The sequence below is a fragment of the Haemorhous mexicanus genome, chromosome 4 (genome assembly GCF_027477595.1).
Source record: "Haemorhous mexicanus isolate bHaeMex1 chromosome 4, bHaeMex1.pri, whole genome shotgun sequence".
Classification (NCBI taxonomy): domain Eukaryota; kingdom Metazoa; phylum Chordata; class Aves; order Passeriformes; family Fringillidae; genus Haemorhous; species Haemorhous mexicanus.
Window position 1 is genome coordinate 14135594 of NC_082344.1, and position 16359 is coordinate 14151952.

The 16359-nt window shown below is 42.4% G+C and overlaps 1 protein-coding gene across 1 annotated transcript; it reads left to right on the forward strand.

Moving 5' to 3' along the window:
- Positions 1-7434: 7434 nt before the first annotated feature.
- On the forward strand, positions 7435-10686 carry LOC132326881 (uncharacterized). Its single transcript, XM_059845607.1, has 2 exons — positions 7435-9605; positions 10254-10686. Exons 1-2 carry the CDS (start codon positions 7435-7437, stop codon positions 10684-10686), a joined length of 2604 nt encoding a protein of 867 aa, XP_059701590.1.
- The last annotated feature ends 5673 nt before the right edge of the window (positions 10687-16359 follow it).

Genomic DNA, 16359 nt, shown 5'->3' on the forward strand with positions numbered 1-16359 from the left:
ATGGGTTTCAACATGGGACACTCTCTGAGAGAAAATCTCTGTATTTCAACACTTCATCCCAATCATTAGGATTTCATGAAGTGCCAAAGAAGGCGGCAAAATGTCCTTCAGGACATTATTTACTGTAGTTCAGCCTGGCCATTAGTTGGAATTGGTGTTTGAACTAAGGTCGATGTACCACACACACTTTCCATGCACTGAAAAATTGCTGTTTACAATGAATAAGCAATGAGGATCAAAATTGATTGAAAGCATCTTAAAAATGTCAAGTATTTCACTGTAAATGATCTATGATCAAAATACTTATTCCTCCTTAGTGAGGGACAAATAAATTCTTCCATACCATGATGGTTTAAAATTGTCTAAACCAATGTTTTCTTCTGAAAAGACATCATCTAATTTTTTCTATTTGTAGAAGAAAATATTCCTAGACATAGAACTCAGTAATTTTAAAAGAACAAATGAAAGGAAAATATTCTGCACAGTGAATTCAATGAAAAGCATTGTTTTAAATATGAGGTGGATATTAAACAGAATTATAGTACCAGATATTTGAAATAGTGTACCAGCTATTTTGTCCACAAAGAGAGATATTTAGCATTTCAGTCTTTTCCAAGGTGTTCATGATCTGCTATGCTGATCTCTGTGCATGCCTAGGTGTGTGCGGAAGGGGAGGCATGTGAAGGGGAGTGTCTATGTTTGTTTAACCCTCGTAGTGGCAGATTCATGCCTCAGCTCCATCATTTTTTTTTTAGAAACTTCACAGAGAGTGGATATGAAGTTTCATGTTCAAAAGAGATCAATTCCTAAGTCATCCATTTTGCTCTACCTTGTAAATCACATGCTTTGTTGCATATTTTATCAAATATGCTTTCATGCTACATGGAGGAATGAGAATGTGGAGAATCCCTCCAATGCCTTGCAACTTTTCCGCAAATAGATTTTCAAGAAAATCATCATTTCTCTTTTCAATATGTCTGGGACAGGCATGATGGTGGTGTCAACCTGTTGGAGTTTTTGTAGCTGGGGGAAGTTGTACGAAAGGATTGGTTTTTACATTGACCAGTTACTGAATCAAGTGCATGAACACATTTGAAATTCAACTGGGGTTTGCTTTTTCTAGCAGACTACTTCTAGAACTAGCTAGCAGACTCAAGATGACTCTTTTTCTCTGTTTTTGTTTCTTTCCTATTTTCTTGGCTTCTTTGCAACTGTCTACACAATTTTAGGACTTCTTTCCCAACAAAAATTGTTTCATAGACCAATAATTAAGATATGCTTTTTACAAGGAATGTTTTAAACCTTTGTTAGAGTTAAGAAAGTTAAGGACATAGGTCCTTTTCTTCCCTTATAAATATTGCAATGAAATAGTTAAATAAAGACCAACTCCTTTTTTTTATTTGGAATACAAGTAGATAATTCCCATACAGTTATGCATTTTGTGGACCCAATATTTGCCATTCTGATGTAAGTTGTCGCTTCTTAAAAACATGCCTTCTGTGACTACGTTGACAACACTTTTGGTAAAGATCCTAACTGGTCTTAGACACACATAGGGAGAATTTGCTCAGCCAGTGTCAGTCTTAAGCATGCGTCTCAGAGGATCTTTCTAGAGCTGGGGAATTTTCTCATGAAAGGGATTCAGTTATGGAAGAGACAGGTTTCCTGGAGTTTTACATTCTTCTTGAACACTACCTAAGGAACTTAAATCCCATGTCCATTTGGATCTCGCTCTGCACAGAGCTTTGTCATGCCAGTCCTTGAAATGCATCTCTAAGAGAATTCACTAGCACAGAATGAATGAGGGTGGAAGGGGTCTGTGGGGCTCACCAAGTCCCATACCCCTGCTTCAACCAGGATACCTAGAGCCTGTTGCCCAGGATTATATCTGGGCCTACTTTTAATGTCTTCAATGATCCAGACTCCACCATCTTTCTGGACACTCTGTGCCATGGTTCAGTCACCGTCACGGTAAAAAATAATTTTGTGATGTTCAGAGGCAATCTCCTGTATATCAGTGTGTGCCCACTGCCTCTTGTCTTTTCACTGAGCATCATTGAAAAGACACTGGTTCCCTGCTCTTTGCACTATTCCTTCCTGTAGGTATGTGCGCTGCCATGTAGATAAATGTCAAAAACTTCCCTGAGGCCCAGGCAGATGATATTCTCTTCATCTACCAGGCAAGTTCATTCACCGGAGGAGTTTAAAAAGTTGTCAAGCACGAATTTCCCCTGGTAAATCCATGCTGACTACATTTGTTCTGTCCTCCTTCATGTGCCTGGCAATGCTTTCCAGGAATAGCTACTCCATCAACTTCCTGGGGATAAAAATGAGGCTGGCTGGCTTGTTCTTTTCTGAGTCCTCCTGGTTGCCTTTTTTGAAGATGGGTGACATTTGCTTTCATCCAGTCTTTGGGCACTTTCCTCAGTCACCATGATCCATCCAACATGATCAGGAGTGGCCTCAGAATAATATCTGCTAACACCCTTGAGAGCTGTGCATCCATCTCAACAAGGCCTGTGGACTTTATGGAATAGTTTCCAATTCAGTGACTATGCCCATAAAAATTTGCATGGGATAAGAGGACATTTTAACAGGTACCTGAAGAGTGAGTGAAAAGCTATGGAAGCAATCCAAAAGGACAAAGACTAGAGTTCCCTTTGAAGACAAAGCATCCTATCATGGAGCTGAGTAGCTTTAGATCCAGGTAAGCTTCCTCTCTGAGAGGATGCAGAAGACATGATTTTACCTTATCCAGTAATAAAATGTGTTGACCATTCATTTGCAATACAAAAAATTCAATGATTTCCAAAATTATTGCCTCCATATTAGACAATAATGTACTGGCTGGGTATTCCCCTAACAGACGAGAGCACCTGCTTGATGTCTCGTATGCGTACAGACTATTTGAATTAGATCATTTGAGTGGGGATTACTGGTCTTTGAATTTTCTTTCTGATGAATTTGGAATATTTTCTGAAGCAAGGACTGGAAGATGAGAACTTCATTTCCCATCAGCGCACTCTAACATCCATGGCCGTAATGCCATTGTTTCTCCCCAACTGAGTCAAGTATTGATGACTACAAAGTGGATCAGCTCCAAAGGAAAGATCAAGGCTGGATAATATTCTCTCTTGGTAAAGCTATTTATCTCAAATGAAGTGACCAACTTCTAATCACTCACTGGCCTAAAGCTACAAGGAGGAGGAGATGGACCAGGTTTCCTTCCACTGCTGCTCTCTTTGTCACCTCAGTGTTCAATACAGGTATGAAGATATTCAAAAAGATAGCTTTGCAGAATTCATAAAATTCAGTCGTAAAAAATCATTTCTTAGCAGCTGAAATGAAAATAGCAAATAAAATGTATAAGTTTGTCTTGCCTTGTTCTCCAGGTTTTATAACTGGCACACCTTTCCTTATGAACGCGCTGTCCTTTCCTAAATACTCTCATATGGAGGAACATGCTTCTGATAAGAAGAGCACTAGGATGTCTTTACTCGACCTTTTCTTTTCACTGATGCTTGGTCCTCTGAAATGAATGGTTTTCTAAAATTGAAATGTGCTACTATTGTTCCCACGGGGTAAGCCGCAGACTCTTCCTGTTGGAGCTGTCACTAATCAGCTACTCTCCTATCTGCCTTTAGTAGTTGAATGTTCTGGTCTAAAAAAGTAGCACCTTCTGTGTAGCCATGCTCTTAGTTGCCAGTGTCATCCTAAATCCAAACACCCTCCTGCAAAGGACCACTGGTTCTGTAGTCAACTAAGGAAAAAAGACCCGTCCATCCATGCTTTCTGATTTAAAATATTAGGGTATGATGTCCCTAAACAATTCTCTGCAGTTGAACACTACTTATCTTTGGTGTGTTTCTTCAACTCACTTGCAAGTCATTCATGCCTTAGGTTATTGGGAGAATTGCTTCATTTGAAGATGATTAAAAGGGGTATGAGAATACCTTTGTGCCTCTGCTATGAGGATGCTTTTCAAATCCATACAAACTTCCTGCAAATGCAAAAACCTGCATCCTGTATTGTCCTAGCTTACAATATAAAAATGCATCCTATTCCCACCCTCAAGAACTGCGGAAAGCAGGGGTGGCATCGTTTTTTCCTTATCTCCTGTTAATGGGCCCATCAATGTCTTGCCACATGACTCAGAGATAACTCCCTCCAGGAGCCATTTCTGTTTAACGGGTAATCAAGGACCCATAGCATGACTCAGAACGATATCAGCCCATTGGGAGATGCTCTGCCCAGGGGGTAGGAACTAAGCATCCCCACTTGGATATAATCTGGGTTTATGAAGGCAAGAAGCACTATTTCTACCGCATTGCCAGAGGAACGGCCACCCTTAGCCACTGGTTTTCCAGAGGACAAGAGCTACCAGATGGTTTCTACAGAATCACCACTTTGCTGCAGAAATGATTGAAAACTATATTCTAGTTAATAGATGCCTAGATTAGTGAAACAATATAAAGTTAGCATAAGTAGCAGTAGTTATGCTAAGGCCCCATAGGCCCGGTAAACTTCAAGTGAACTTTAGTGCTTTAGTGCCAGGTAGATCGGAGGATGTATTATCTAGAGAATGTACTAAACCTTATCTATGGAATGCACCTTTTGGCTGAGTAACGGATGTCATGGTGTACCTAATAAATCTCTGTATGCTATCTCTAAAAGCGTGCAGGGAGATGTTGGGTGTATCATGACGTTGATTAAAGATGCTTAGCAATGCACATGGAGTAAATGAAGCAATCATGTTAAAAAAGATATATAAACCCTGTAAATTCTGTGGCAAATTGGGGCTCTGACTTTGGACAATAGTCCTCAGGTCCCCAGGGCCCTCAATAAAGCACCGCATAAAACAACTTTGTTGTTTTGTGTCTTTCTACTCGGATCGGGCAACAGTTTTCTGGCGACCGCGGCAGGACTCCGAAGGTGGCTGGGGCGGCTCATGTCCCGATCCACTCCACGCTGGCACCAAGGGATTCTCGGGGAGTCATCGGTTCGTGCCCGACCCCTGCGCCTGTCGGACGACTGTGAGGAGGTAAGCCCGAAGGTGCTTTATTTCTGATATTGGTATTGGGGTGCCTGTCCATAAGACGAGGTGGTAATCCTCGCAGGATTGGGCTAAGACGTCTGGTTGGGAAGCCTAGGCACTGGCTGTCAGACGTGGCGAAAGGCGTGCAGGTCCGGCACTTGCCACTCGCGGCGACGAGAAGCGGCAAGATTGGTTTTGGTTGGTTTGGTATCTAATCATAATCACGCTGTTGTTTTTGCTGTTTATTTTTGCTGTTTATGTTTGGAATAATTGAGCTATTGATATTTATAGTTTTGTTGGTGGTGCTTAGTGTTGTATTTGCTGTTTGCTTTTGCTGTTTATGGTTGGAATAGTCGAGCTATTGATATTTATAATTTTGCTGGTTGTGCTTAGTGCTGGTGTGTATTGGTGGTTGCGGCTGATTGCTGTAAGGTTATTGAAGTAAGATGCCATTTAAAGCGTTTAAAACTATGGTCCAGTCCAACAATAACATGCCGGGAAATACTCCGCTAGGTTGCTTATTGAAGCGGTGGAGGAGTGAAGGATTTTATCAGGATTTGGAGAAGGAAAAGATGATTGATTATTGTAATCATTGGTGGCCGGAATATGAAAGGGTAGGGCCGGAGTGGCCGGTGAATGGGTCTGTGGATTATGAGGTGATCACTCCTTTAATGCAGTTTTTAAGGCAAAATGAGAAATGGGATGAGGTGCCGTACTTGGATTTATTCTATCTCCTAAGGGAGAAAAAGGAATGGCAGAAGGAATGTGGAATAATGGTTTTGGAGTTAAAGAATGCGGAATGCGGAGGGTGCAAAGAAAAATCTAAATGTACTCAGTGTTTGGCTTTAACCTCCCGACTAGAGGAGGATTTATCCCCGCTCGTGGCTCCGAGTGTTCCCTCAGCCCCTGCTCCGGTTTCCCTTTCTTCATACCCGCCGCTACCTAAAGATAGTAGTAGCGATGATAGTGAGGAGGAAAAACCGGGGGAAAGTAAGAAGGAACGCAGAACTATAAAAATACAGCCTCATACTCCCTCTCCCGGCCCTTCTGGAAATGTGCAAAGAACTCCTCTTGCGAATAGGACAAGGCAAGGGCGAAGAAATCTTGGGGAACCTAAGTTAATAGCTCCCTTGAGGGAAGCAGTGGGACCCCAGGGGGATAGGGTACTGATAAAGGTGCCCTTTTCCCCCGGAGATCTGGTTATTTGGAAGCAGTCTGCAGGAAGCTATCGGGAGGATCCAGAAAGGATGGCGCGGGTGGTAAAAATGATAATTAGAACGCAGAACCCGGACTGGAATGATTTGCAGGTGTTGTTGGACACATTGATGGATTCCACAGAAAAGGAGATGGTTTTAAAAGCAGCAAAGGAGAGAGCTAGAGAGGCTATAAGGTTACAGTTAGCAGGAGGAACTGTTAATGATTTGGTCCCGAGTGAAGATCCGGGATGGGCTCCGAATACAAGCGGGGGTATGGGCGCAATTAAAGAATACCAGGAATTGTTGCTGGAAGGGATCAGAACTGGTATGCCCAAGACATTGAATTGGTCTAAACTGTATTCAGTGAAACAGGACAAAAACGAGTCCCCATCAGCATTCTTAGAGAGACTGAAGGAAACTGCCAGAAAATATACTAATTTGGAAGTAGAGGATGAGCCAGGGAAGCTACAGCTTGCATTAATCTTTATGGGGCAATCTCAAGATGATATCCGAAAGAAGTTACAGAAATTAGAGGGAGAGGATACCCGCAACTTGGATAAAATGCTGGAGGTAGCCTGGAAAGTATATAACAATAGGAAAAGAGAGACTGCCAAGAGGCAGCAAGCAGGGATTCTAGCAGTAATTCAGCAAACTGGAAATAGAGGGAGGGGTAGAGGTGGATCTATGCGGGGCCGAGGAATGGGTCGCGGTAGGGGAGGATTTCAAAACTCTGGGGGACGGGGACAAATTCTGGGACCCAACCAGTGTGCCTTTTGTCGCCAGATAGGCCATTGGAAGAACGAATGTCCAGTAAGGAACGGGATGAACGGGGTGGGAATGAATGGCAGTATGCCAGCAAGCTACCCGATGACTCCAGGAGATGTTGCTCAAGCTATGGTCCTAGGAAACTATCAGAATCAGAGCTGACTAGAACAGGATTTGAAGGTTAGGTTAGAAATCGAAGGGAAAGAGCAGGAATTTACTATAGATACTGGAGCCACTTATTCGGTTTTAAATAAACGATTGGGACCAATCAGTGACACTACGGTGCAAGTAGTAGGAGCAATGGGCCAGTTGGAAGAAAGGCCGTTCCTACAGCCATTAAATTTAAGATTTGGAGGAAAAGAGTTAGATCATCAATTTTTATATATGCCCAATTGCCCCAAGTCACTATTCGGAAGGAATTTGCTATCTCTTTTGAATATGAAAATTCTGTTTGAGGATGGAAGAGTTAAAGTAGAAGTCCCTGAGGAAGAAATAGCCAAATTATTTGTGATTAAAGAAGTAGAACCCACCCCTATCCCTGAGGAGGTGGAACAGGCTGTGGTACCATGGGTATGGGAGACAGGAGTCCCGGGGAAGTCCAAAGCTGCTCAACCAGTAATAGTGGAATTAAAAGAAGGGTCAAAACCTGTAATTATAAAACAGTATCCTATTAAACTTGAAGCCAAAGAAGGGGTCGCTCCTCTCATAGCCCAATTTCTAACACAAGGAATACTGGAAGAATGTGAATCAGAATACAATACCCCTATTTTCCCCGTAAAGAAGCCTAACGGTAAGTATAGATTGGTACAGGATTTACGGGCAATTAATAACATTGTTAAGGATATTCACCCGGTGGTTGCAAATCCATATACTCTGTTAACATCTGTGTGTGAAAAATTTAAATGGTTCACTGTGATTGATTTGAAGGATGCATTCTTCTGCATTCCCTTGGCATTGCAAAGTAGGAAATATTTTGCCTTCGAATGGGAAAGCCTAGACACCGGTCATAAGAAGCAACTCACCTGGACAAGAATTCCCCAAGGATTTAAAAACAGTCCCTCGATATTTGGGAATCAGTTGGCAAAAGAATTGGAAGGATGGCAGATGACGGAGGTAAGAGACTCACCGTCCTCATACGTGATTTTGCAGTATGTCGATGATATTTTTCCAGCCACTGAAGAGAAAGAATTGTGTTTGAAACTTACAATAGCATTGTTGAACATGCTGGGCCAGGCTGGATATCGAGTATCAAAGGAAAAAGCACAGCTAGTAAAGGAAAGTGTGATTTACCTGGGTTGTGAAATCATTCAGGGTCAGAGACGGTTGGGAATCAACCGAGTGGAGGCCATTTGCGCCATCCCGCTCCCGAGGAGTCATCAAGAATTAAGATCTTTCCTGGGGATGGTAGGACGGTGTCGATTGTGGATTCCGAATTTCGGGTTACTAGCAAAACCATTGTATGAGGCCCTGAAGGAACCACAGCTGAACTGGGACAGGTTAAGGAAGAATGCCTTTCAGAATTTAAAGCAAGCCCTGAAGGAGGCCCCGGCTTTAGGGCTCCCGGATCTAAGCAAGGACTTTCAGTTGTACGTGAATGAAAGACAAAAATTGGCTCTGGGAGTGTTAACCCAACGGATCGGGTCATGGAAACGCCCGGTGGGATACTTCTTGAAGCAGCTGGACACAGTTAGTGCTGGTTGGCCGTCGTGCTTGCGGGTGGTTGCGGCCACGGTGATCCTCATTCAAGAAGCCAGAAAATTGACAATGGGCAAGAAAATGGAGGTATTTGTGCCCCATATGGTACTGGCTGTTTTGGAACAAAAGGGGGGTCACTGGTTATCATCTAGCCGAATGCTGCAGTACCAAGCCATATTGAGAGAGCAGGATGATGTAGAATTGAAAATAACTAATCATATCAATCCAGCAGAATTTCTCCGCAGTGAACAGGAGGAAGGGGAATTGGCACATGATTGTGTGGAGGTAATCGAGCAGGTATACGCGAGTCGGATGGATCTTAAGGACACACCAATGGAAGATCCAGATTGGGAACTGTTTACGGACGGATCAAGCTATGTGGAAAGTGGTACCAGGTATGCAGGGTATGCCGTGGTGACTGTTCATACGGTGGTAGAGGCAAAAGCCTTACCTCCTGGCACCTCAGCTCAGAAGGCAGAGATAATTGGGCTTATACGAGCCCTTATTCTGAGTACTGGAACGAAGGTTAACATTTGGACCGATTCTAAATATGCCTTCGGGGTAATCCATGTACATGGGGCATTGTGGAAGGAGAGGGGACTACTCAGTTCACAGGGAACTTCTATCAAATACAAAGAAGAAATCTTAGCCTTGCTGGAAGCAGTACACAGGCCGACAAAAGTTGCGGTGATGCACGTAAGAGGACATCTGAAGGAGGAAGGAAAAATTTATCGTGGAAATGATTTGGCAGATGTGACAGCTCGAAAGGTGGCACGAGAGGTATGGACTCAGATGGCATTAATACCTGTCAAGGTAAGCCCAGTGAATCCCTTCCTAAACCAGGCACCTAAATACACAACAGACGATGAGAAGCTGGCAACGTTATTGAATGCACAAAAGAACACGACTGGATGGTATGTGACAACAACGGGACAGGTAGTGGTACCAGCAAAAATAATGAAAGTCATCCTTGAAACAGAACAGAATAAATGCCATTGGGGTGCAGAGATGCTCGTAAAATTCTTACGGAGAGAGATAGTTTCGAACCAGATGTTAACACTTGCAAAACGGGTGAATGCAATGTGCCCAGTCTGTTTGAAAAACAATCCAATTGTCAGGAAACAAATTCAACTGGGGAAACTACAGGTAGGACCGGAACCAGGAGATTATTGGCAGGTAGATTTTTCCGAGTTACCAAAAGCACAGAATTTCAAGTACTTATTAGTGTATGTCTGTACTTTTTCAGGATGGCCAGAAGCCTACCCCTGTAGGACAAATCAGGCTAAAGAAGTGGTCAGGACATTGCTCAAAGAAATTATTCCCAGGTTCGGAGTACCTCTAGGGTTATCATCGGATAGAGGTCCACATTTTATAGCTGGAGTCATTCAAACAGTAGCCAGGATGCTGGACATATCATGGGACTTGCACACACCTTGGCGACCTCAATCAAGTGGTCAGGTTGAAAGAATGAATCGAACATTGAAAGGGCAAATTAAGAAAATTTGTTAGGAAGCTAAAATGCAATGGCCGCAAGCATTACCGTTAGCTTTATTGCGAATCAGGATAAAGCCCAGAGAGAGGTTGGGAGTAAGTCCTTATGAGATTCTATATGGGAAACCTTATCATGCTACTGTACTGAAGGGAGATTTGCATGTACAAGGGGATCAAGTGATATTTAACTATGTAATGTCACTAAACAGAACTCTCAACAGCCTACGGGGAGCCCTGCAGTGGAACCGACCTCTACCACTGGAGAATCCCGTCCATGACATCCAGCCTGGTGACCGAGTGTATGTGAAAAACTGGTTTATGGATCCACTGAAAGAAACATGGGACGGTCCTTACCAGGTGATCCTGACGACATACACAGCAGTAAAGGTGGCGGGAATCGACACCTGGATCCACTACACTCGAGTCAAGAAAACTCCAACACAATGGGAGGCTCAGATGGTCTCCCCGACGCGAATGATATTTCGCGCAAAGCCGCATTCTTAATTATTCTGTTACTGGTAATGATGAAATTGATACCTACTCAAGGTGTTGTGGTTGTCACTGTTTCAGAACCTGTTGTCGGAATCATGGAAGGGATGGATGTGAATCTGACCTGTGCTGTTACCAATGACCAGAAAGCTGAAGCCCGAGGTTTACGAATATTCTGGAAACAAGGAGCTGGGTACCCCAAGGCAAGTTTTACTACCGTTTGGGATAGGGATGCACAGAAAGGAAACACCACATTACAATTGAAGCAAGTAACCAAGGAAGATATGGAAATCTATATGTGTATAGTGCAAATTAAGTATAGCTTTGACTATAAGAAAATCAAATTGAGGGTGGTATCTTGGAGATTACGGGAAGCAACTGTCTCTCAGGAATCGGTGTCAGTTAAGCCAACATCCGCTATTCAAGACATGTGGGACGGTCCCCCGTTAAAGCTCAATTGCCCATTCACGCTGACAGAAGCATGTAAACAAGATGTGAAGGTTAAGTGGTGGAGAGAACAACAACAAATGTGGGAACAAATTGACCAGGGAGTGAGTTGGTGGAAATTAGGGGGCAAAGGAATTGGGTGGTTAAACATCTCAGACCCTAAACAAGGCATGGATGAAGGGCGATATCTGTGTTTAGTTATGTGTGGATTAGATGCAGACTATGGTATCCGATCATCAATAGCTAAGGCACATTTGGGGGAAAGGGTCAAGGCAACACATGGAATATTTCGAGCAGTACGGAACATGGCAGTCATTCTAGTCTGTAAGATAGAAAGGGATGTACAGTTTATTGAATATGGATGGTGGTTTAAGGGAAACAATATATGGGACAAGGAAGGGAAATATCACAGGGAAAAACGATCAGACCAAACTATCGTCCTTATAATCAAGGACGTACAGCCTGAAGACGAGGGATATTATTGGTGCTGGATTAGCAAGGATTCCTGGTGGGGACATTCAAGGACGATGGTCTCACTCACTCGAGGGAAACCAAGAGGAGTAAGAGAAACCAATATCACTATTCAAAATGAGCAGGAACAAGAAAATCTGATAGTAGGACTGATCAGAGATTTTGGGACAGTACATAATGTCTCACGAATCACAGCATGCCTTCCGCTCCCACAGGCAGCTGGGGAGCCTATTCCATGGGGAGTGATTCCGGTCCAAATGCCTCCAACAATACAAGGAAACATGACAGTCATGTGTCAAATGGAGGTCGTAGAAAAGGAGGTAGTAGAGATTAAAGAAGGCTATTCCCCAGTATGGAGATATTCATCAATTTGGGATTGTCGGGAAAAAAGAGGTAGATACGAACCAAAACCTGGATTGTATGGAGGATTAGGAAATTATGGTTGGTGTTTTGATAAGCAAGACCAACGAATTAAGAGGAAGCAATTATCCCAGGAAATGCAATGTCATAATATGACACAAGAACAGCCCTTATGGGACCACTGGGAGGCTATTTGGGGTCCAAGTTTACTGGAACACTATAGTTATATTGGGCCTGTTGATTGGTGTGTACAGTGGTCAGGAAGTAAAAACCAATCACATGACGAAGTGTCGGAGATATATACCTCTACTAGAGAGAGGGCGATAACAAAGGAAAACTGGAACTGTACAGAAGTCTATACATGTGATACTCCAGGGGATCAAATTAGCCTAGTCCCAGTAAGGGTCCTTTTGAAATGGGGATGTGAATGTAGGAGATACAATCATACAGTACCAGGCAAACCCCTTATGAATGGGTTTTATGGAAGGGTCTCCTGTAGAACAACTACACTCAGAAGTCCAGGAAATTTGGTGTGGGTAATGGAACATGGACAGTGGTCCACCCATCTCCCTTTGGACGGACCAGTGACACAAGTAACTTTGGGAGTACCAACGCTATGACCCTTGTGGAAACAGTCTAAGTTAAGGGCATCAGGGACTAGGAAAAAGAGAGAAATTGATGATGATTTGAATTTATTAGGAGATGAAGACCAATGGCATGAACCAGACAGCGGGGTGAAGTTTGGATGGGCATTGGAATCTTTGTTTGCACCAATAGCTACATATAGGAATAGAGAAATGTTGTTTAAGTTACTGGGACAAACAGAGAGACTGGCAGCTCTGGTAGCAACTAGAAAAGGGTTCACAGATGTTCAATGGGAGAAGGAACAGGGAACAAAAGGGCAGGTCTTTGGGGAGATGGACAGCTAGGGCAAAAGCCAACAATACTGGAGGGAAAGGAACAATCCATTAATAATAACATATGCTATAACAGCACAAAATAGGAAGGCTTAGAAAACGGACTACTAGAACTGCATTACGATAATAAACACACACTGCAACAGAGTGTCTCACTGGTTTGGCTTTCAAACCAGAAGAGGTGCCAACCTAAAAATTTCCCAGCTTCAAAGTTAACTGGCTGCTGTTTTGATTTCCTTCTTAAATATATCACCAAGGCGCTACCAGCTTCTGTAATTGGCTCAGCAGCATGTCTGTTCTTAGTGCCAAGCAGGGATTCACTTTGCCAGGCATGGAGGAAGCTTCTAGGAGCTTTGCACAAAAAATCACTTCTGTGGCTGGCTTCTTCCCTCCCCACCAAAAACCAAGCCATGCCAAACCAACACCTTAACTAATCCGTAGTACTTAGTACGCATCCAATCATTTCTTTTAAACGATGCTTTATGTTTTTTACCAAACGCACTGAAAAGAAGTGGATCCATAATATTGATAAAAATTGTTCCAGTTCAATAGAAATATTGCGTCATGCAACTCTGGATTACATAGCTAATTTTTTGTACAATACCCAGAGGCTTTTTTCACCTCCATGTAAGAGCCTAAATGAGGGATGTGGGAGTCCAGGCAGCTCTCCAAAATGCAGTTTATTCCATCCAAGACGTTGCAGCAGTCCAGGATAGTGGGCAACAGAGCCTGTGCCTACAGCTGTCAGCTCTAGCTGCAGGCAGGCCTGGAGACCCTTTGGTTTTGGTACTTTGCTGAGCATCTTCATACAGTAGAACCAATCTATCCCTTAACTATTATCTATAGCCTATCATAACTACTCTAATTACCATATGTTGCTATTCTCCACTCACTAAAAGTCAGTATATTACAGTTGAAGCAGAAAGTTGTTTTTCAGTTTTCTTGGCAGTGGAAGATTTGGAGACCCCTTTTTCTGCTTGCAGCACTTGCTGACTTGTTTGCCTGTGCTAGCTTCCTGCTTGGTAAAAACATCTTCTTGTTTGGGGTGGGTTTATCCTTTGCTCTAAGTCATAAAACCCTCTTCTAACTAACGTATCCTCGGTTATCCTGTAAGACTGGCTCAGCAATTCTTTTCTTCTAGATCAAAGCTTGCTTCCACCTCTATTCTTTCTTCAGACTCCACATTCAAAAATCTTTCTGCCAAGCATACATATGTGTGAGACTTTCTTGTCAAACTTTCATCTTTCCCAACACCTCTAAAGAAATGTTCCCTGATGGTTTGGATCAGAAGATCCAGTATTGCCATCCTGAGATTTTTGTTTCGAAGCCCATAAGCTGTGCTCAAGGCTTTGGCTATGTTCTTTGTTGTGCCTTGCATATATTTTGGCTAGAAGGCCAGTGTAGATGATGTCCTTGCTGCAGTAGCCATGGGAAATAAGGCGGAGTGTCTGGCTGATGTACCGGGATGTAGACTATCCACCACTCCCCCAGGGAGGCGAGGATCCCTAAAGGAATAGAATATTGGCTATGCTCTGGGAGTTTTACAGAGAGAAAGATCCTCACAGCTCAAATGATTTGTCTCCTGGAGTTCTGAGGAATATGTTGTGAAGAAGAAGGCTGCTGTCTTCTCCAAGAATCTTCCATGCATTCAAGAGGATCATTGAACTTCTTGTCTGAGAATGAAAGAAATATTAGTAGTAATTAGTTCTTTTTCTCTGTCTGTGCATCACTGATTGAATTTGGGTAGGTTATATTTTTTTTTATTTATTTATTTGAATTATTCATCATAAGGTCTTCCAAATTCCCAAATTCTGCTTCACTTCTTTCTTTTGTAGGCCAGTCTGCTTCCTCTTCTCTTCTACTGTATTATTGCAGACCATATCTGAATGGATTTTTTTTTTTTCATTTTGAACTTTAGGTTTAAACTGAATGAGCAGAACACTTTATTTATCCTTATTTTACCAGTTTGCAAGGAAATACAGAATTTTGAAGAGAAGTGACGCGACTCCACTTGAGGTTTTCAATGGAAGAGAAGAATGACGATGTCCTACCTTCACAGCATTGTTTACAGTAACATTGCAGCTAGTTTCCAGCAACGAAGGTCAGGTTCTGGAAGCAGGCACACATGATTGTAGAGAAGTCTAAAAAGTTTCAGTTTGGCTGCTTTTCTTGAAAAATAGCTAATATGTCTCAACGTTGTGCTGAATCTTGTTGTACAGACACTTCTTTTGAGGTCTGAACTCCTTGCTGGACTTCTGTATCTAAGAATCAGATACAGTAAACCTATGTTGCCTTATACGCTTTAAGAATTTGGTTCTAATCCAGAAGAGCAAGAAAGGTTGCTGTATGATTACAAGCTAAAGTATCTGCTAAGAAAGCAGTTATTGGACTGCTTTTTTTATTGGAGCAGTGATTTAGTGGTTTTATGGTTTTTTTTTTTTTGCTTCTCAATAGAATTTTAGAAGTGGTGGGGTAAGAAAGTGTGGATTTTGATAGGTTTGCCTTGAAGGAAGAATTACAGGGGAAACTGTTGAAAGGAATTGATGCAGAGCTCTATGCATTAATACACTCCTTCGTACTGAGTTTCAGAAGTGAAAACCAAGAGGAGAGAGTGCCGACAAGATGAGAGTGCCGATTTACTAGAATGAATTCAAGATAGCATTCTTTTCTCTCTGAATTACAGCTCTAAACCTTAGGGTATTAATAGGAAGTACATAACAATCTCAAAGATTTAAAAATGGATGGTGAAGTTTTATATCCAGTAAACTGTAAGGCTTCACATTTTAATCTGGTTTGCATTTTGGCAAAAGCCAGGAATATTTTGCAATTTACCAGATAACAAGGGATTTAGAACAGGAAGTATGCAAGTAATCTTTTGGATCCTTCATCTCCCTTCTTAGAACAATGAATACATTTATTATGCTCCTATTTTTATTCCATCAGGGGATTTGATCATGGAAATGTCTAGTCATTCTTTTCTTGTTTTCAACCCCTCAAAGAGCATGAATCCAAACTATTCAGAAGTTCTTGATCTGCAACAGTGACAAGCACTATACCGGAAAGAGTCAGTGGACATTAGCAGATCCCCTACGACAGCCCCCTATGGCAGGCAGTTCTGGCAGGACTGATGTTTGAGGGGCTGGAATTCTGTGAAATAGAACATTCTATGAATGGGGAAAATGGAAACAGATTCTGGACGTTCAACCCAACATGTGAACAAGTAATAGGGCAGGTAATTTTCTGTGGAAATTTCTTTAGCCCCAGTGTTGTGGATGATGATTACTCTTCCTACCTCCTTTGGCCAGCTGCCAGCACAGCCACGTTACTCCGCTTATGGACAGAAAGCTAGAAGAAGTGATTTTTGAACAAAACACCTATCAGGACCTTAGAGTGTTTTTGCTGCAAAATGTTTCAAGGCAGATAGGGAAACAATTCCATTGTAGAGAGTGTGCTGAGAAGACAAGTTTGGAAGTTAAAAACCATGGGATCTGTT

What these genes read in the sequence shown, in the direction of transcription:
- LOC132326881 (XM_059845607.1), top strand. Translation starts at nt 7,435, where the DNA reads ATGAAAATTCTGTTTGAGGATGGAAGAGTTAAAGTAGAAGTCCCTGAG. An exon ending in CAAAAGAACACGACTGGATG is followed by an intron (nt 9,606 to 10,253) that starts GTATGTGACAAC and finishes ATTGCGAATCAG; the next exon opens with GATAAAGCCCAGAGAGAGGT.